The 23381-nt window shown below is 35.0% G+C and overlaps 1 protein-coding gene across 2 annotated transcripts; it reads left to right on the forward strand.

Annotated features, from left to right (window-relative positions):
- Nucleotides 1-6978: 6978 nt before the first annotated feature.
- On the forward strand, nucleotides 6979-21709 carry LOC144973062 (toll-like receptor 2). 2 transcript variants are annotated; one of them, XM_078915041.1, is made up of 6 exons: nucleotides 6979-7201; nucleotides 8961-10962; nucleotides 13281-13364; nucleotides 15037-15298; nucleotides 18530-18692; nucleotides 19481-21709. In XM_078915041.1, the coding sequence occupies exons 2-6, from the start codon at nucleotides 8985-8987 to the stop codon at nucleotides 19667-19669; spliced, it is 2676 nt and encodes an 891-aa protein (XP_078771167.1). In that variant the 5' UTR covers nucleotides 6979-7201; nucleotides 8961-8984; the 3' UTR covers nucleotides 19670-21709. The 2 variants fall into 2 exon arrangements, with proteins under 2 accessions (XP_078771167.1, XP_078771168.1); XM_078915042.1 differs by having other exon boundaries at nucleotides 7079-7201; nucleotides 8972-10962.
- Nucleotides 21710-23381: the final 1672 nt, after the last annotated feature.

The following is a 23381-nucleotide window of genomic DNA, read 5'->3' on the forward strand; positions in this document are numbered from 1 at the left end:
ATATAGCTATATATATATTTATATAATATCCATCTATCTTAGCCTATCATATCTATCTATGTACTACTATCATCTATCTATCCTATCATCTATCTATCTATCTACCTATCTATCTATCTATCTATCTATCTATCTATTTATCTATCTATCTATGACTCCCCTGGGTGCCTATTTAAATCATATCTAAGAAAAGATCAGGGAGGGGGGTCGCATTGGGTTATTTTATAAAACAAATTTATCTAAACATGTAGAAATCCTCGAAGTGCGCTGCAAAACAATGGAGGCCATTGATCTAAGACTATCCCTCCAGATTGCAAGATACAACCTCAACTGCATCTACAAACCGCCAGCATATAAGAAAAACAAAATTAAGTTACCCGATATTAAGAAAGAAATCAACCAGATGTTAACATTGTAACACACGTCCAAGCCATTCAGTCATACTCGGCGACTATAATTTTCATTTGGACATCATCGACACCGCTAAATTGCGTGAGACTCTATCAGAGATATAACATGAGCCAGATCGTAACAGCGCTAAACCACTCTGCTGGTCACATTTCAGGTTGGCTAGCACTATTCAGTATCTGATAAAGAATAGTGGTTTTGCACTATTCAGTATCTGATACTGAATAGTGGTTTTGTACTATTCAGTATCTGACACTGAATGGTGGTTTTGCACTATAATACGGTGTTATTTTTCCGAAAACTGACTAAGTTATGGGAAAAGGGCAGCTGTGGGAGTGAATCTGGGACTCAGAGAAGTGTACACCAGTGGGGAGTGAACCTGGAACTGGGTATTGGCGGGTTTCATAATAAAAAGCAATTACTTTTTTACGAAACCCGACGACACCTGGCACTATCCGACAAAGTTATGGGAGGTAGGCAGCAGCGTGTGTGCGTGTGTGTGTGTGTGTGTGTGTGTGTGTGTGTGTGTAAGGGGGGGGGAGGGGATGAACCTGAGAGTCAGGGAAGTGTACACCAGTGTGGAGTAAACCTGGGACTCTGGGTTTTGTAAAAAAGCAATAACAAAATGGGGGGGGGGGGATTACTTTTTACGAAACCCGACAATATGCGGCAAAGTTGTGGAAAGTTGGCAAAGCGTGGGGAGTGAACCTGAGACTCAGTGAAGTGTGCACCAGTGGGGAGTGAAACTGAGACTATGGTTTTCGGCGGGCTTCAGCTAGTTTCATATAAAAGCAATTACTTTTTTACGAAACCCGACGAAACCAATATCCGAGAAAGTTATGGGTAGTAAGCAACAGTGGGAAGTGAACCTGAGATTCGGGGAAGTGTACACCAGTAGGGAGTGACTGGGTTTCGGCGGGTTTTGTAAAAAAAAAAAGCAATTACCTTTTGTTTACGAAATGCGCCAAATCCCAACAAAATGGGGCAAAGTTATGGAAAGTAGGCAAATAATGGGGAGTGAACCTGAGACTCAGGGAAGTGTACACCAGTGGGGAGTGAGCCTGAGACTATGGTTTTCGGCGGGTTTCAGCGAGTTTCAAATAAAAGCAATTACTTTTTTACGAAACCCGGCAATATCCGACAAAGTTATGGGAAGTAGGCAACAGTGGGGAGTGAACCTGAGATTCATGGAAGTATACACTAATGGGGAGTGAACCTGAGACTCTGATTTTTGGCGGGTTTCAGCGAGTTTCACATAAAAGCAATTACTTTTTTTACGAAACCCGACGAAACCTGATAATATCCGACAAACTTATTGAAGTAGTCAACAGTGGGGGGTGAACCTGAGATTCATGGAAGTATACACCAGTGGGGCGTGAACCTGGGACTCTGGTTTTCGGCGGGTTTCGGCGATTTTCATATAAAAGCAATTACTTTTTTACGAAACCCGGCAATATCCGACAAAGTTATGGGAAGTAGGCAACAGTGGGGAGTGAACCTGAGATTCATGGAAGTTTACACCAGTAGGGAGTGAACCTGAGACTCTTGTTTTCGGCGGGTTTCAGAGATTTTCATATAAAAGCAATTACTTTTTTACGAAACCTGGCAATATCCGACAAAGTTATGGGAAGTAGGCAACAGGGGGGAGTGAACCTAAGATTCATGGAAGTATACACCAGTGGGGAGTGAACCTGAGACTCTGGTTTTCGGTGGGTTTCAGCGAGTTTCACATAAAAACAATTACTTTTTTACGAAACCCGACGAAACCTGGTAATATCCGACAAAGTTATTGAAGTAGGCAACAGTGGGGGGTGAACCTGAGATTCATGGAAGTATACACCAGTGGGGAGTGAACCTGAGACTCTGGTTTTCGGCGGGTTTCCGCGATTTTCATATAAAAGCAATTACCTTTTTACGAAACCCGGCAATATCCGACAAAGTTATGGGAAGTAGGCAACAGTGGGGAGTGAATCTGAGATTCATGGAAGTATACACCAGTGGGGAGTGAATCTGAGACTCTTGTTTTAGGCGGGTTTCAGCGAGTTTCACATAAAATCAATTACTTCTTTACGAAACTCGGCAATATCCGACAAAGTTATGGGAAGTAGGCAACAATGGGGAGTTAACTTGAGATTCATTGAAGTGTACACCAGTAGGGAGTGAACCTAAGACTCTGGTTTTCGGCGGGTTTCAACGAGTTTCATATAAAAGCAATTACTTTTTTACGAAATCCAACGAAACCTGGCAATATCCGACAAAGTTATGGGAAGTAGGCAACAGTGGGGAGTGAACCTGAGACTCAGGGAAGTGTATACCAGTGGGGAGTGAACCTGAGACTATGGTTTTCGGCGGGTTTCAACAAGTTTCACATAAAATCAATTACTTTTTTTAGAAACCCGGCAATATCCGACAAAGTTATGGGAAGTAGGCAACAGTGGGGAGTTAACCTGAGATTCATGGAAGTGTACACCAGTAGGAAGTGAACCTGAGACTCTGGTTTTCGGCGGGTTTCAACGAGTTTCATATAAAATCAATTACTTTTTTACGAAATCCAACGAAACCTGGCAATATCCGACAAAGGTATTGAAGACGTAGGCATCAGCGGGGGGGGGGGGGGGGGGGGGGTGATCCTGAGATTCAGGAAAGTGTACACTTGTGGGGAGTGAACCTGGGACTCGGGATTTTGTAAAAAAGCAATACCAAGGGGGAGGGGGGATTACTTTTTTACGAAACCCGCCAAAACCCGACAAAGTAAACGGTAGTAGGCAGCAGTGGGGAGTGAACCTGGGACTGCGAGAGGCTGATACCAGTGGACAGTGAGCTCAGAATGTACTTTTATTTCGAAACCTACCGAAATTGTCAAAAGTTATGGAAAGTGGGCACCATTGGGCAATGAACCGGGATTCAGGGAAGTGCACACCGGTTGGGAGTGAACCTGGGACTGTGAGAAGAGGATATCAGTGGAAATGAACCTGGGACTATGGAAGATGGATATCAGTGGGAAATGAAGCCGGACTATGGGAGTTGGGTACCAGACGAGAATGAAGCAATTACTTTTTTACGAAACCCGCCAAAACCCGCCGAAAAACCATAGACTTAGGTTTACTCCCCAATAGTGTACACTTCCCTGAGTCTCGGGTTCACTCCCCCACTGTTACCTACTTTCTTTCCATAACTTTGTCGGATATTGTCGGGTTTCGTAAAAAAGTAATTGCTTTTTTTTTTACGAAACCCAGTCCCAGGTTCACTTCTCAATGGTGTACACTTCCCTGAGTCCCAGGTTCACTCCCCACTGCTACCTACTTCCCATAACTTTGTCGGGTTTCGGCGTGTTTTGGCAGGTTTCGTAAAAAAAGAAACACCCCTAAAAATACCACCTGTATTCAGTAAATATATGTCAATTGTCTAGTCTAATATTCAGTATCTATTTAAATTATTATTATTATTATTATTATTATTATTATTATTATATATTATTATTATTATTATTATTATTATTATTATTATTATTATTATTATTATTATTATTATTATTATTATTATTATTATTATTATTATTTTATTATTATTATTATTATTATTATTATTATTTATTATTATTATTATTATTTTATTATTATTTTATTATTATTATTATTATAATTGTTATTATATATCATCATCATCATCATCATCTCATTATTATATTATTATTATTATTATTATTATTATTATTATTATTATTATTGTTATTATTATAATTATTGTCATGTAAATTTCAATGTAATACGGCAATTAATTCACGGAAGTACATCGCTCAATTAAAAATGGCAGAAAGTCTGGCCACATATTTATAATGAAGCGGGTTTGTCTTAGATGACAAAACAAACAAACAAACCAACAACAACAACAACAAATGAGACAAACAGAAAAAAGCAAGATTTTCAAAAGTAATAAACAATAGAAGAGCCCAATAATGAAAAACAACAACGAGATTATAACACATAAAAGATATTCGTAATAAATCGATAACTGATTAAATTACTCCAGCCACTTAAAAAATAATAATAATCATAATCATAATAATGATGATGATGACGATTACAACAACAATAATAATAATAGTAAGTAAGTAGAAATAATAATGATAATAATAATAATAATAATAATAATAATAATAATAATAATAATAATAATAATAATAATAATAATAATAAAAGAACAATAGTATAATATCAACATTAAAGTATATTACAAGCAAAGAAAATTATTAAAACAAACGTTTTAAAAAATATAAATAGACAGAAGGAATTTAAAAAATATTGGGGAAAAAATCAAAACAAAGTTACCCCTACCGGGATTTGAACTCTCGAACCTTAAGCTCAGAGTCAAACAGCTTATATGCACCAAGCCATGGTGTCGCACTTAATTTTCGTTGTCCGATATTAGCGGAGTTTGAGTGATTTCTCATGTGTGAAGTGTGCCTCCTAGTCGTTATAGAGTATCGCGTGAGAACCCAATTAACACATTGTCGTAGTCGTGGCACGATAAAATGCCATATTGATAGTTTCCCCGTGTGACACTCCCCCAAAACCTACCATTACAGTAACTGCTGTTAGTAGGGGGAATTAGGCTAAAATCGTGCAAATTCGGGTTGAAAGCATGGAAATTTACAAAGAGGTTACCCAGACCCATAAAAAAACCCCATCTGCTATAGAACCATCCTGGCAATCAAACACAACGTTTCGGTTTAAGGTCTTAGAATTTCCCTATTACAGCTATATTAAACAAAGGAGATAACGGAATAAATACATATATTTTCTTCATATTCATTGTAGTAGGGGAAATTGGACTAAAACCGTGCAGATTCGTATTGAAAGCATGAAAATTGGCATATAGGTAGCGACGACACATATAAATGACGCCTTCTATAGAACCACTCTCGCAATTTATCATATTAGTGCGTTTTAGCACTTTTATTTTTCCCTATATAGCATTACTTATCCAAGGAAAAATTACCACAAGAATACAATGTGTGTTCAAAAGTTTAAATACATTGTTGACCATTTACAGTAGCTAACAAATGGCTTCGGGTGGGGACAGTACAGACAATGGACGTTTCGGGTTCAAACCCTTGGGAACGTTGAAAACATAAAAATATATGTAGTAAGAATTGTAGTGCGTGTATTCCTGGGTTGTTGAAGCATTAATGAGACGTTAGTGTTGTGTTATCTAGTTGACATACTAAAAACTTGTCCAATCAGTCCCTGCGAGAGGTTCTTTTTGCCATTGTAAATGTATCTGAAAACATGCAAACGCATTCCTTTTTTAGTCATATGTAACATTCTTCCATCTCTCTCTCTCTCTCTCTCTCTCTCTCTCTCTCTCTCTCTCTCTCTACTGTCTTTATTTCTTATAAAAACACATCAACATTCAATTATGAATTATGAAAGTTTCATATGGAATGCACAAGTAATACTTTAGTTTTATAACTCTACATTAATGGTTCCCCAGCAAGACACGTAAGACCTATTTCATACAAAAGAAGCCATCAGTACAGAGTAATTTTTGGACAACAGATAGAAAAGTCGCAGGTGCTTTTAGCTGAGCACTCAATTTTACCTGAACGGGTAGGCAATTCGTGTACACAACAGTATATATAGAAAATGCTCCCATTGTCACCATGCGGACAATAATGTAACGTCAATAGCTTGACATTATACTGCATCATGACGATTGATGATTATCATGATGGTAATAATGATGATGATGATGATGATGATGATGATGATGATGATGATGATGATGATGATGATGATGGTGACGATAATCATAGCGTTCTAATACAATGATATCGGTATGTGATAACATACTGTCATCAAAAAGTAGTTGTCCTTCAGAGACATTTGGTCCATGGAGCCGGAGTTTCTATAGCCTGAAACGGACAATAGCAATTGCTTGATACCCTTTTCATAGTTCGCTAGTCTATCGCGAAGTACGTTCCGCCAGATATAACTGATCCAGCTACCCAATCACTGCTGGTGGACCGGGAGTTCAGAAAAAATATCTCGACTGCATCCTGGATCGATCTCGAACGCTTTGCGTGTGAAGCGAGTGCTCTACCAACTGAGTTATCAAGACCCCCAACTGTTATCAAGTCTGACCAAAATAGGCTATAAAACACGTAAAATGATTATCGCAGTATTTTTGGAAATATATATATGTGTGTGTGTGTTTGTGTGTGTGACTATAGTATATAAATATATAGAAAAATAAAAAAAGTGGATAAAGATAAATAACGCTTACTTGACCATGTTGGCACCATAATATATATTACAAGCAAATAAAATGGTAACCGTTAACCATCAATCCTAATTTAAGTATATAAATGGGTACCATGCATATATGTATATATATGTATATATTATAATAATATATAATAATAATAATAATAATAATAATAATAATAATAATAATAATAATAATAATAATAAAAATTTATAATCAAAATCGTACACATGGAATCCTCACACAAATCGACATCCACACACCCGTAAACATGTATAATTACATAACTCAATAGACTGATTTGATGTATTTGTCGAACAAGTTACACAAGAGCAGTTTCTTTGATTACGATGTTTTATATACAGTCACGATATTTATGCCATATTATAAAGATATGCTGATCGGGGGGGAGTCAATCGTAGCTGCGTTATTTCCGCAAACTTTGATATATCTTTATTTTTCAGTCAGTGTTAAATTGTAATTTTGTCTCTAAAATTATTTCAGTGTTGATTTCAACATAAAGTAGGTAAGTAATATCTGCATCTACAACTATTTTAAAGAAATATAATACAAACTAGACATATCAGCAAAACTGGCTATAATATCGGGTGAGGAAAACAAAAACAAAAATCAGAAAGAAATGTAAATTGCAAAATTGAAACAAAAAAGTAAGGTTAAAAGCGAAGTAGACAAACAATGCTCATTAAAATCGCTCTCACATTTTTTTACGACAGTGAGAATCGTTGATATCGGTCATGTATTCATTTTGCACCTATGTACGATTTTGAGAATGCAAGTAATATAAAGACGAGTTTGAGACCACAAGAGCACAAGTATTACTAATTACATATTTAATTTTCAGTAGTCCTTCAGAGTCATTTGGCCCATGGAGTCGGAGTTTTTCCCGGTTTCTATACCGTGAAACGGACATAAGCAATTGTTGCTAGTATATCGAAAAGTACTTTCCGCCAGATCTAACAGACCCAGCTACCCAATAACTGCTGAGTGGACAGGCAGGTCAGAAATAAAGTCTCGACTGCATCCGGGATCGATCTTGGTCCCTCTGCGTGTTATTTTATCGAGGGCAATAGATATCGTTTCTCAAAGTAACAAGTAAAATTTATCTTTCTTTTTTTTTTTTTTGGTAGTGGTAACGTTGATAATGTACTTCTTGACATCTGTTTTACTTCGACATAATATATATATAGCATTTTGAAGCATTCTGTCATAATATTATATTGTTTTTGGAATAGGCGATGTCTAGTATCTTCTTCTTTGCATTCGTTTAATAAGTGATCTAGTATGAAACGTATTGAGCATTGTAAAACTATGGATATGCTGTATATAGATAGTGTGCGCTTGGCTAAGAAACTCACAACATTGCCATCCGGAAGTACAACGGACCAACAAACAAAACTATGTGTAATCTTGAATGTTTTTAGTCTGGTTAATACAGTTTAGTGAGAATTACTCATAAACGTGGGTGGTAAAAAACAATAACAAAGACCTGAGTGACGTCATCTTCGTTCTATTTATAGATATTTATTTTTGTCTCTTAAGCAATGACCGTAAAGTGAAATAGTATAAATGATGGTTCCTCTGTGACCTCTTGTTGCTATGACTGACAAGCTAGAGGGAACAAAAGTATGATGTAAGTGCTGGTTCCAATCTCATTGGAAGTGTAAAACTACTCTTTCGGAGGAATGGATACATACCTTGTGTAAATGAACTTCTGTTTTCAGAGTAATTACATATAATTTTCTAGTTTAAATATATGCTGATCTTCAAGAAAAGTCATCCATACTTGCTCTTTTACGTCCCATAATCCCCAAATATATGCCTATATACCCTGCTTTAAAATAGTTGGCCACCTTATGATTCAATGTAAACAATTCATTTTTAGTCCTCCAAAAAGATGGCTACATATCTACACACTTCAAAGAATTTTGAACAGGGAAAGTCGAATTACTTGCCCATAACTCGGGCAAACGTCCACATATCCTGAACATCACTCACAATTTTAACAAAGACGATTGAAAAAGATGCATGGTGTCGTCAGGTGTTATGATGCAATTTCTTCTTCAGTTTGTCAAAATATTGTGATAAATACTTACTTACTATGAAACTGACCTATTTGTCTGTTGGGCATGTACTAAAGGTAACTATAAAATTAAGGAATGTTTGACAGTTGACTGGGAATGAAGAGTCAAGGGGACGAAACGGGCAAAATTGTAGGGAATATTCTGATTGGTAGCTGATTAGTAACGCTCGAACCATCAATTCAGTCTATCTCCAGATTGACTACGATAATGGATGGAAAGGATGTCACTGCTGGCTTCGTCATCCTTTGGATTTTGTACGCTCTCTTCGCTATTTCATCTACTAGTACAAGTCTGCATTGTTCAATCACAAGTGATACACCATATCAAGGCAACAAACTCGACTGCTCAAATACAGGAATGACATCCAAAGATATAGCACACCTAACTTATTCAAATATCACGTCCTTGATACTTGATAATAACGACATACAAATTCTCCGGAATATGGCGTTTTCCAAATTTTCAGAGCTTCGACGACTTGAGTGCGCAGTGTGTGGATTGAATAACCTAGAGTTGGACGCTCTTAAAGGATTGGCCCAACTTGAGGTTCTTAATTTCAGACATAATAATTTAATAATAATAAATGGTGCATTTCCTCTTGGCTTCTTTCGTCGAGTCCCAAAACTAAAGATTCTTCATCTTGATAACAATGGTAATTATGGTTACGCACCTAACTATTCCAAATATATAGATTTGTTTGACTCCTTACCTAAACTAACAAATCTTACAATCGACAGTTTTACTAATCTGACGATTGGCAAAGAATTCACTAAGCTGAAAAACCTTTATAGCTTGGAAATATCATGTTACAATCTCAAGAATATAAACAATGAAAGTCTGAAAGGATTTGAACAAGCCAATGTGAAACATTTTGCATTAATATACGGCCAGAATTATTTAGACCAAGAAAGTTGTGAAGGTTTATTCAAATATCTTCCGAATGTCTCCTCGTTAAAGGTTGTTCATATTCCCATAGGAAATAAGAACATGATGAAGATGATGGGTCCATTAGAAGGAAGACATTTTGACCTCTTGTACTTGGACAACATCGGGATCGACTATTCAGCACCTAGAACATTAGAATATCGTTTACAGGATCGATTGTTTAATTCTGAAATGCTTAAATACTTACGGTACATCTGCATTTCCAATTTTGTTTGGTTAAATAATGGTGCATTAGCGATGGACATGGAGGACTTGACAGCTGCTACTTGGAGACGGTGTACCAGGTCACTAAGGTTTGTGACTGGTAAAGGATCTAGTGCTCTAATGGTACCAAACGCATATCGGTTTCAATTATTTAGATTGAAAAATATAGAAAAAATTATATATGAAACAGGTAATCAAGTTGGTGACAATGACGTCTGGCTACGATACGCAGAGCGGAATAATCGTATTGGCAGATATGAGAATAGCAATGACAACAGCAACATTATGTCCACAAGAAAAAAAAATGCTGCACAAAGAGATATGATATTTCAGGGCCTGGGATTTGGATTCAAAGAAAAACGTGATACGATGTCTATTTCATCAAAATTCAGATCAGGATATAAGAACATATCTGAAGTATATTCGACTGCGTGGCACATTACCGTTCCTGAGTTTCTAACAGACATTACTATGAATAATGCATTCTGTTTAACTTTTCCTTCAAAGATCTCAATAAACAAAAATAAGATACGTTCCATTACTTTCCGATACACTAAGAACAGAGGCGTCTTGAATGGCCCAATTTTGGGACTGGATGATTTGGAAAGCATTGATCTTACAGGCTCATTAATAGGGGGAAATCCAACATTCTTCAAATGGTTTCCTAAGCTTCAGAAGATTCTCTTGAGAAACACAAAACAGAACTCTAAGTATTTATCAGAGGTTGCAGAAGTTGTACCCGCCTTGGAATATTTTGATATATCAGAAAATGGTTTACAATGGCTTCCCAATAAAATGTTTCATTCCAGTGGAAATCTTAGGAATCTTTGTTTAGCATCGAATCATTTTGGAAGTTTGCCCTTTGACCTGGAATTCACACCACGTCTGGAGATACTAGACCTCCGTAAGAACTCCATTGTCTTCACACGCAAGGCTTTACAATCTTTTGACCATCATCTCCATCACGTGCGTAATTTCAGCCTTCTAGTAAGTGATAACCAGATTTCGTGTGGCTGCTCGGCCTTACATTTTTTACGTGAGTACAGTATCAGAATTTCGAGTGTGAATGTCCAAATTAATGAAAGATGCTTGTGCCATAAAATTATTATAATGCTTGCTAATGACTCAAGTTCTCGGCCGATAAAAAATTGAGTTCATTCATGAACTTAAGACCAATTGTCTTAAAACGGCATTATGATGACCTAATGATTAAAATCAATTTTAAGAATACTGTTGCTGTTGGTATGGTACCCCTTGCATAGCACCTTGAGCACGCGTAGAGGACATTGCTCTATATATAAGATAATGGTCCAAAAATCTTATTTTATAATATTATGGATAAGATGGCTATGTTGAATTGGATTCGTTTGCAAAATGTAACCGTAAAGACGGCTTAGTTAGTGAGAATTTGGCACGGTTTCGTGACAAAACTTTGTATTTTACTTAATAAGCAACATCCCGGGCTCTATATTGATACTCAAATTCATTCATCAATCTGGCATTATATTATGCGAATAAACAAGTTGAAGAAAATGAATAATGAATTTGACCAGTTTTGTGATTTATTCTAGAACGACGCTTATATCAAAATTTGGCTAGAAAACTCGTTCTTTCAAAATATATATATATATATTATATATTATATATATATATATTATATTATATATATATATATATATATCGATCGATTTAAATAACCCTCTACTTGGCAAAACCTCTCAAACATGGGACCTCGCGAGGTCGATATTTGAAAGAACGAGTTTTCTAGCCAAATTTTGATATAAGTGTCGTTCTAGAATAAATCACTCAATTGGTCAAATTCATTTTTCTTCAACTTGTTTATTCGCATAATATGATGCCAGATTGATGAATTTGGGTATCAATATAGAAGCTTGGGATTCGTCTAAGTAAAATACAAATTTTTGTCACGAAACCGTGCCAAATTCTCACTAACTAAGCCGTCTTTACGGTCACATTTTGTTAACGAATCCAATTCAACATACCCATCTTATTCCTAATATATAAAACTAAACACGTAATATGAGATTTTTGAACCATGATCTTTTATAATATATATAGGACGAGATTTTTGTCCAAAGTTTTAAATACCTGTCTATATAGAGTACGACAGTTAACTAGTTGAAGTCAAAATAGATCTAAATAGGACATTTAAGGTGGGAGGGGGATTTAGTATCAAAACAACACAAGAGCAGCTGGAAATACACAAGGAAAATATCCCAAAAATTCAAATCACCATTCTATAATTGCTGCTGAGGTCTGAGATTTGAGGTAGGAACCTCGTTTTGTGGATCTATTTTCATTATGCTAATAAGAACGTTAACATTTTGTTTAAAAATTGAGCTTTATATAGCGCAATATCCACTAAATGTGCTCAAAGCGCTTTACAAGGAGTCCCTGGTCAACAGCAACATTTAACATGTAGGACGGGACATGACGCCTGTTAGGCGATATTACAATTTTTCGGACAAAGACATCGCTGTTAACGGCCAGGTACTCATTTTACACCTGAGTACGGTGAGAGAATGTGAGTAAAGAGCCTATTCAAAGGACTCAACTATGCGCTTCCGATCCGAAAGCGAGTGCCATATCACTAGACCACATTGCCGCCATATTGTATCATACGAACCTTTTCAAATGTTGCTGTCTGCCCATCAAGTTTTCTTATTTCATATTTATTCATTTGGACGGCCTGGTGGTCTGGTATGTCACCCGCCCTCGGACCGTTGAGGCTCTAAAATCACATTCTATCACCTCACTTAGGTGTGAAATGGTATTGCCTCCACAAAGTTGAGACTCTTACGTCACATTTTATAAATCATCTCACTCAGGTGTGAAATGGTGTGCCTGACTGTTAACAATTTTGTCTCTTAAAAAAAAATTACATTTCAGCCTTACAGACGACATGTCATCTTGTCTTACGTGTTGTGGTGCTAATAGATCGGTACCCCTTGTTGAGCGCTTTGAGCTTATTGGGTATTAAATTTAAAAGTACTCCTTCCCCCAAAGTACAATTAGATACAGTTGCATAGGCATTCCATAAGTAATCCATCAGACATGATGCCCGATGTCAACAGGAATCATCCATGTTGCCCATGTTGTACTAGGTATCGTTGTATAGATGGTATGCGCTTGGTTAAGAAGTTCACAACATTGCCATCCGGAAGTATAACGGACCAACACACAAAACTCTGTGTAACCATGACCGTTTATAGTGTGGTTAATACATTTTAGTGAGAATTACACATAAACGCGGATGCAAAAAACAGCAACAAAGACCTAAGTGACGTCAACTTCGAACTATCTATATAAATCTGAATTTTTTTCCTCTCACAGAATGGCTTCGAGATACTACAATTTATTTGGACATGGAGAGAAACTATACATGCATGACAGAATCTGGAAAGTTGTCATATACAGGTAGATATCCTTGTGATACATTCTTCTCATTCTTCCTTAACTGGCTTGGTCAGTCTGAACATTATTGCTCTCGATGTTGCCTATCCTAAAAAAAAAGAAAAATTATGTTTTTTTAATTTTAAAGGCCTCATTCATTTTTATAGCAAGGATACGAGACTGAACAACATTTTCCACTTGTTTAACTAGTTAACTGTCGCACTTTGGAAGAAAAAAAAAAAACAACAACAACTCGTATTTATTAAGAAATTGGCAAAAAACTCACCGTTCTTATATCGATTTATTTAAATGACCCTCATCTTGGCAAAAACCCGTAAGCATGGGACCTCGCGAGGTCGCGGGTTTGAGAGTTTTTGCCAAGATGAGGGTCATTTAAATTGATCAATGTTTGAAGGACGATTTTCTGGCCAAATTTTTAAATTCATGTTTTCCAGATTACGGCAGTTAACTGGTTCATAATGATATTATTCCATTTTTCTTTTTGTAATCATTTGCTATCACAGAATATTTAAGACTATTCGTATATTTGAAGTCCATGCTCGTTGCTTTGTATGCCAGTGGACGTACTCTCCATCCTTTCTTTTTTCCTGAGGAATCGATGCGGGAAAAGTTGTGTTGGGGTTTTTCATGACGTTCAATTTTTCTTTTAGGAAATCCTAATAATAAAGAATAGGGCAGAATAGTCACACCTTCTACTTTTCCGGTTCAAAATCATTGGAAGTATGTATGTAACCACGCCTTCGGAAGACCAATAATGAATAGGTTAGATCTTGACTCATAAGGTAGCATAACTATTTTAGTAGCGGGGTGTTAAGGCAGATTATTAGGATTACGGGACGTAAAAGAGCGAGTATGGATGATATTTTTTCACAACCAGCATATATTTAGACTAGAAGATAAAATGTCATCAGCCTGAGACCAGACGATCAATTACACGTGACATATCCATTCCTCTCGACGAGTGGTTTTACACTTCCAATGTGATTAGAATCAGCTTTTGAAATCACACTTTTGCTCCTTAGTGAATCAGTCCGACTTTGAAAATATTCAAGATGTTACTAACTTGGTCTAGGTTTCTTATGCAATACACTTAGGACAGTGCTGATGATTTTCAAAGTGGAAACAATATTAGCTCAGAAAAATTACACATAAACAAAACTATACGATGTTTAAATTAATCTGTTAGACACGTGTTGTGATTATATAAACGTATTTTTTTTCTAAGTTACATTGACCTATGGGTCGAGTTACTGATGAATATGTCTCTACTCGATCCCCCAATGGATACGTAGGGTTGGGCGTCCGAAACAGTCACTGTCTGACTTTTGCGATAGAAAATAATTCTTCAGATTGATTAACTGAATATAACTTGACATGCCTTTCAAAACATTTAAACAAGATTTACAAAATAAAAGGTAGAGTTTTGAAACGGGTCTGTGATTTTTAAACGTTTATGTCTACACCTTTTTTTCCTGAGCAGAGTTTTCCCCAGGGCTTTTTAAAGATAATCAGGACGAATCCAGAGCTTTAAAAGATGTTGATGAGATTTGAAGCAAATGGTTCAAGCTCTTCAAGAGCCATTACTCAGTCATATATCGCTTTTTATCTGACCCTTTTTTTCATTAGAGCAAAGAAGAAAGGGGGTTATAACACGCTTTGATATTTCCCGTTCCAGCGTTTTTCTTTGACGTTGTCCCGCTCTGGAGACAATGTAATGGTCAGTTCTACTTTCTCATTTCGCTAATCCTGCTATTCGTCTTGACCACTGCCTACACACTGACCTTTCTTGGACTGAGGCACAAAACACAGCTTGTCAGCAAGTTCATGCAACTTTTCATGCCTGATTTTAGATTGAAGACTAGAGAGGATTTTAATTACGATGTCTTTATTGGCTACGCTGACCAGGACGGAGACTTTGTCAAGGAAGTCTTACTGAGGTATTTGTATAAACATGCATATCATTTCTTACCAAGTTACTTATAAAAAATGAACATTTCTGTAACTCAATAAACTTAACATATAGGACGAAATATGACCTCTGTTAGGCGAAAATAGTTTATATTTCCGACATGGGCAACGGTATTAAAGCTATGTGCTCATTTTGCACTTGTAATCGGGAGGTTTGAGTTTGATCCCCAGACGATGAAGACTTTTTTGATACTTTATTTCATGATTTTTATGCTTTGTCTTGCACTGATCGATACGATCTTTTCCAATCTTTATGACAATTATATACACAACCAAAATAGTACATGCAAGTTGGGTTTTCAAATTCAATAATCGACCCACGGATTGAAGTGATCTTGATTTCCATCAAATTGATAGAAATGATATTATTTATTACTACGCCATTTCGATGTGCATCTAGGCTAGACATTGGCGTCGCTGCTTTTCACATAGAAGTTCTACAAGGATTGATAGATTGTTTAATTGATGTCATTGTACATCTCATTGCAAAACCGCAATAACAAAAGTTGCAAAGCTCCCTTACGTGTGTTTCTTTTATATATAGAGAGAGACAGTGGCGGTTCTAGCCTATTTATAGTGGTGGGGCAAAGATGATTCGGTCATATATATATATATATATATATATATATATATATATATATATATATATATATATATATATATATATATATATATATATACACATTTTTTAAAATTTTTAAAAATTTTTTTTTAAAATTTATTTATTTATTTATTTATTTTTCATCTAAAAAATTTTACAATATTTCAACCACAAATAATCACATTCACAATGAAATGACAATACCAGTAGATTTTAATTATTCCAAACGTAATCAAAAATGAATCACGAAAGAGAACACAACTAAAAATAAAGCGACGAGACATAATGTGACAATACCTTGACAATACAGGTCCATTTCGTTCACTCGAAAAATTAAAGTGATGCTTTAATCCCTCAACGGCGAGATTAATATTTCTGTTACATTACTGGTTTTCAGTAGTACGTAATAACTTTAAAGTTTTCACCGAGAAGCAACAACAGCGATATGACTCGAGTTTCATTCAGAGCTCAAAATGCATCATTTTACTGCTCTCTTGGTGGTTAGAATGATTGTTCCGGTGGTGGTAGTGGTTGGAATAGTGGTAGCGGTGGTGGTGGTGGAGGAGGAGGAAGAGGAGACGGTGAGGGAGGATGTAATTATGGTAGTGGTTTTGGTGGTGCTGTTGGTTAGAATGATAGTTGTGGAGACGATGACGGAAATTATATGATGATGTTGATATTGTTTTTATTGCTATTGTAGTACTTGTTGTTAATGTTGTTGTTGTTGTTCATGATGATGATGATTATGATGACAACGACGATGTCGTCGACAATGATGATTACCATACGATATTACAAAGTTTATTCAATCTTAGACTTTCGCCAATAAAGCACACAATTTGAAGACAACATACATGAAAGTGGAAAAAAATGGTAAATGGAACCAAACAATAAACTGATACCATTAATAACCACAAAAAATACAACAATCGTAATACCACCAAAACGTACATAATAATAATAATAATAATAACAATACTAATATTACCATCATAATTACTACCACCACCATCATTATTACGTTTCCAATCAGTTTTTCTCGTTTTTAAAAAAAATTGATACCTATAATAGACGAAAATTCCGGTGATTTTTTAAAGGGTAGTTAAAATATCTACGATTTTATTAACCCTGAAAACTACGATTTTTATTTTCCTATTTCAAGTAGGCAGGTCTGCTATGACAAGTATCAGTTCCATAGTCAAAAATAGACAAACAAAAACAAAGTTTGTTTAATCTTAGGCTTTCGCCAATAATTCATACAATACAATTAAGACAAAATAATGCTACCAATCTCTCCTCATGCATTCGTTAACAATAACGACCGTGTTATCTTTACTCCTTACCCAACCAACCCCTAGTTTCCTGCCTCTTCATCACGAACTGTCTTATGTATGTCAATGTCAGTATTAGCTTCAGGACGGGCAAGTACGGAATCTGCCCACCCTTCCTTTAAACGTATTTATGTCCTCTATAACTTAGAATTCAACTCTCTCTTTTCTCAGAAGAGTATTTCTCGTATACTAATTCAATTGTTGAGAGAACCAAAATGTTGGTTGTATTTTATATATTTATTTAGTCGTGACTTTTGAATAAAAGTGTTTTGTTTTATTAGAGGGAATACAATAGAAAATTACATTGTTTTGCAAAAATATTTAGTTTGGCAATAAAAATACAGCGGTAATTACTTTAAGAATTTGAAAAAAAAAGAACAAATTTATTTGTTAAAAGACAAAACAAAGAGAAAGAAAAAACAAAACAAAACAAAAAACAAATAAGAAAGCAATATAAATAAATGAGTTTTGAAAAACTAAAACTAAAGAAAACGAGAGAAAAAAAGAAATAATTTAAATGGATAAACAAATATATAAAAACAACACAAGTTAATACTAACTTGATATAATATTAATAAATTAACAAATTTAATTCAATACTGGAACCTTCCCAAAGTCATTACATCAATGGTACCAGCACAAGTAAGGCAATAAATAAGAAAAAGTTCGTTTGCCAAAATCTCTATTTAGTGTTCACTGGTTTATAAGGTGGGCTCATTTGAATTAGCCCGACCTAGAACTAGAGAGGCCAGACAGCAAACTCCGAGTTCACCGTAGTCAGGCGACGTGACGATGAGATGACGATGTTGGCGGAGTGGAGTGGTTGAGGGGGGGGGGGCAGATAAAAAGAACAGGAGCGTATCCTGGTTTATGCATTACGGGGTGCACGATGATTCTCAATCTATCAAAAATACACACAAATTGATTTCAGTACGTAGTATCAAGTTATCTAATTTAAATAAGATTAGTTCGGACCTGGTAATACAGCATATAACTTGAAAAAACAGGCTGGTATTTGCCCACCCTGCCCATTATTACCAGCCGTCCCTGGAGAGAGAATAAAGAGGTAACTATGGTAAACATAATCGATTCGGATCCAACTCTCCATATTGGACTTTAAGAAAGGCCTATCTTTGAACATATTTGACAAGATTAGGGTCGATTTAATCGATCGATTTTTAAAGGGCGATTTATCTGACCAAAATTTTTAAACGTATTTTTTCACAGAAGGGCAGATAATGTTTAGTTCATTTATTCTATTCTATTAGAAATCTAGAAGATATGTGGGGCCTCAGAACATTTGTCCACCAACGAGATTTGTTACAAGATCCTTTGTTGATATCACAGTCAATTGGGAACAGCTGGAGGAATTTGCTGCTCATCACAGAAAACTTTCTGGACCATCATGAAATGGCACACAATATCATGAAGGTTTTTATATAACTTTTATTTTTAACATTGTTATGATAAGTAAACTGTTTTACTCTCTGGTGCAAGGGGTTGAATCAGTACCGTATTTGTCTTGTTCCAAGTTCAATTCATGTAAAGTGATTGGGTGATTATAATAATCGGAAAATAGTTGTCCTGACCTTGTTATTACATGAGATAAATGTATTTATGGTGATGGTACAAAAACGGACTCTAACAGGCGAATCGAATTATATAAAACTAAAATTTGGTATCACACGGCCTACCATGGGCCTAAAAAAAGCATACATTGTGAAGTGCATTGGTTATAATGAAAATTGAGCTGTGGGAATGAGTTTTATCAAAATGCATGTTTGTGACCCATCGCCTCTAAAATGTATTGTGTTGGGGTGATTTAAAGACTGAAAATTGAATTTGTACCAAAGGTGTATAAAACTTTGGTGAAACAGTTTCTGTTTATTAAAGAGGATGAATATGATCATTTTAAATTACGAAAAAACAAAACAACAAAAAAAAACAAAACAACCCCCCCCCCAAAAAAAAAAAAACCCCAAAACCATACAACAATCCGCCCCCCCCCCCCCACACACACCTAAAAAAAACAAAAAAAAACAAATACAAAATCATTTTCTGATTATTTTGACGTTAGATTCACACTTCAGCACGCGTTTAATCCCGACATAAAACCGATTTCAGACGGTGGGTCACACTTAACACTTTTATTTCAATACCAAAAGTTCAAAAATAATTTTAATTACGCAACTGTATTGCTTTGTTCATTCGTACTCCAGGTGTGTACGTTCTTTGTTCATCCGACCAATCCTAAGAATGTGATTGTGATTGTAGAAGAGAATGTTCTCCATCGAATCCCAGACTACGTCCTTCAAGTCGTGGATGAAGACAATATCATCATGCTGCCCTCGTTGACTGAATGGCTGGATTACAAGGCCAAGGAAACATTGAAGACACGAATCTTTTAGGTCCTCTGCCTCCCTCGTGCCACAATCATCTTCATCAGGTGGTACCGTATCTGTGGCAGACCTAGGCGATTATGTCCCTCCAAACCTTTCTATTCCCTGATCGTCTCATAAAGTCTATGTTTGTCGCATCCATCTCTCGACTTCGTGTTCTGAGACTTGTAACATAGTTTACCTCTGCATCTTTTTTTTTCAATCAATTTTCCCAAACGAAACCTCTTTGTCAATATTACTCTTACTGCCAACGAATGTTTATAGTCTTTCTACCGAGAACGTCTTCTTGATTCAATACTTCCTCACTGGTCACTCTTTCTGTCCAGGACATTCTCAATATTCTTTTATGAAAACACATTCAGCAACCACCATGAGAGATGATCTTGTGCTACTGCTAAAATACACCTATGAAATGTCATCTTTTGTAATATTGTTTCTCAGACCGTAGATAGCTTTTGATCAATTATTGCAATTGTCTACTAAATTACTGAAAGTTTTCCCAGTTATTGACGGAGAACGGGAAAAAGACTGACGGTAAATGAATTAATTGTTTCAGTTAAAAAGAAGGAAATATGAGAAAAGTTAGTTATTATTCATTCCCATCTATACTAATTTAAGCGGGTGTTTACTTTATAATTAATTTGTTTACTTTGCACTAGAATAGTGTTAAAGAGAATATAAAAATGTACTATTTTCTTCTAAAATGAAAACTAAACATCATTATGTGGTCAGTGCATATTGCTGCATCCGTTCTGAGATGTCCCAGATGACATTTTAAAAAGGTTTTACAAATTGTTGTGTGAAAACAAGAATGGCGTTTGAACAGAAAATCATCAAAATAATTATGGATTAAAAGATCTTAATTCTCATCGAAATATATTATAGGAAAAAGGCGTTTAAATAATTATGGACCAAAAACAAAAGGTAAAAATAAAAGGTTCAGGTGAAATATTCTTTGATATGATCAAAACTGTGATCAACATTTACACCGTGAGCTATCACAAATATAACGATTTAAACCTAAACATCAAATACATATTTTCAATTAAAAGCATTTGATATGATGGTTGCACGTAAACCGGCGTTTAAAACTGAATTAAAACTAATCTTGAAACAAATATCATATGATTATCACCCCCGCCCAGTAAATCTACTTACTTATTAATTGCTTATCCGTGGCCTGTGCTTCTATGCACGTTGCCTATCATATGCCTCTACGACGATCCATTCTCAGCCTTCCTGGGGTACTCTGAGTTTGTAGGGATGTTTCTTGTTGATAGCATCAAACTGGTCAAAAACGTCAACCACTGACGACGACGGGCTTTTTCCCCCCTCTATGTAGTCACTGAATGTGAGGCTTTCAATGTGCCCTCGTCGCCACATATGGCCTAGAAAGCCCATTTGCCTTTTTTTTTTGGATGATTTTCACAATCTGGATGGGTTTCCCTATTTTATGCAAAACTTCTAATTTTGTTATTCTATTTGACCATTTGATGTTTAGCAATCTTCTGCACAACCACATTTCGAAAGCTTCTGGGCGGTTTTGACATTCCTTGTATATATTCCAGGTTTCAAACGCGTAGTAGAGACGAGAGGACGTATGTTTGGATAACCTTAAGTTCCGCGTTTAATGTAATATTGGTGGCAAGGATGACTACGTACTATTCTATACAACTGAAATAAATCACCTCGTTAGTTTTCTTCTGTACAAAGTTGAAAGGTTTTTTCCATCAAACGTCTCTACCTAAGATTAATTTCCCAAAGGTGATAAACCTTTGTAGTTCCTCTTTGGAGATTATCTGCAAATACGGATTCTCTTACATTATAGTGGACTCCATTATATACGATACTAATAAACTAAAATAGTTCTTACTAATACATTAAATATTGTAATTTACGTATTGTATTGACATTCAAGTGACTAAAGTTTTTGTAAATAATACTGGTATCTTTGTTTTGGAAAGGAGTCTCAAAGTTTTAGTTAAATGATAAAATATTACTCCGCTTCTTTCTCTTTATCAATACCAATAAACTTCATTCTCTGCTTCATTGATGCATTACTTATTTCCTGTTTATTACTGTTATTACTATTATTATTATTAGTATTATTATTATTGTTATTATTATATTATTATTATTATTATTATTATTATTATTATTATTATTATTATTATTATCTTTATTATTATCTTTATTAATATTATTATTATTATTATAATTATTATTATTATTATTATTATTATTATTATTATTATTATTATTATTATTATTATTATTATTATTATTATTATTATTATCATTCTTTTTCTTCTTCTTCTTCTTCTTCTTCTTCTTCTTCTTCTTCTTTCTTCTTCTTATTATTATTATTATTATTATTATTATTATTATTATTATTATTATTATTATTATTATTATTGTTATTATTATTATTATTATCATTTTTATTATTGAAAATTCCCTTTTTTTAACCCATAGGGGAAATTTGTCTCTAGGATCTACTCCAAGGGAAGACTGGAAAAACCCAGACGTCGGCCGCAGTGCAGTGCAGCAATTTGAGCTAGGGCGAGGTCACTTGCTCAAGGCCACACAGCGCAGCGGCGGGTGATCGAACTCAGTACCTTTCGGGTACGAAACAAAGACTGTACCGCTGAGCCACGCTGCCCCTATTATTATTATTATTATTATTATTATTATTATTATTATTATTATTATTATTATTATTATTATTATTATTATTATTATTATTATTATTATTATTATTATTATTATTATTATTATTATTATTATTATTATTATTATTATTATTATTATTATTATTATTATTATTATTATTATTATTATTATTACTTTTGTTAATATCTCTGTTATCATCCTGAATAATGTCAGTACGGGAAATAATCAAAGATGCTTTGTTTAGAAAATATATTACATGGATTGTGTCCCTTTTATATAGACTGAAAACAACGCTGCTACATCCTTTAAACCGGTCATTTTTCTTTCTTTTCCGAGCATAATTTCAACTGTTACAACTGGTTATAATTATGTTCGCCGGGAAAAGAGAAGCTACATGGTTTATTTATTTTCAAATTGCTCGTAACCAGTAAATATGGCTTATCTAAAAAATTACTTATTTTAGTTGATGGGTCATATTCATAACACGTGCTTCAATGTACTTTCTAAATGTAGGGCATATTTTGACGAAACAAACAAAAAATGACAAAATGTGTGTGTGTGTGTGTGTGTGTGTGTGTGTGTGTGTGTGATCTAGATGCCTTGCGTTTTTTGCTGTCAACTTCCAACAAAACAATTTACTCTGTTATACCCTTTTGGTTTTCGGGGAAAAATCGATGTTATAAATAATATCGTCATATCCAAAGTATTTCGAGGGCTCTCTATTATGCCTTATAGAAAATACGCTGCACTTTTAAAGACTTTATTTTCATGCACGCATCCGATTTTATCAAAAATATATTTTGACGCATAACGATAATTTGACCACAATTGTATTTCTTAAGGTCAAGTCGTTAAATTAGAGAATCAAACAGTTTAAAAGAAAAAAAAAAGAAAAAAAGAAGAAAGAGAACGCATTTTGCTAAAAAATATTATGGGTGAGGTCAATGGAGGGGATAGATAGGTAATGAATCGTGCGTTTGAAACTTCGAATTCGTTCCCAATAAACGCTCATAAAGGTCGTGCAAAGGCAATTGGGAACTTGTTCGAA

The sequence above is a fragment of the Berghia stephanieae genome, chromosome 5 (assembly GCF_034508935.2).
Source record: "Berghia stephanieae isolate SIO BIC M18660-M18661 chromosome 5, UCSD_Bste_1.3, whole genome shotgun sequence".
Classification (NCBI taxonomy): Eukaryota; Metazoa; Mollusca; class Gastropoda; order Nudibranchia; family Aeolidiidae; genus Berghia; species Berghia stephanieae.

Excerpts from the sequence above, each read along its gene's own strand:
- LOC144973062 (XM_078915041.1), top strand. The coding sequence starts at position 8,985 with ATGGATGGAAAGGATGTCACTGCTGGCTTCGTCATCCTTTGGATTTTG. Across the intron at positions 10,963-13,280 it reads CTCGGCCTTACATTTTTTAC|AATGGCTTCGAGATACTACA; the intron begins GTGAGTACAGTA and ends TTCCTCTCACAG. Across the intron at positions 13,365-15,036 it reads TGGAAAGTTGTCATATACAG|CGTTTTTCTTTGACGTTGTC; the intron begins GTAGATATCCTT and ends TTCCCGTTCCAG.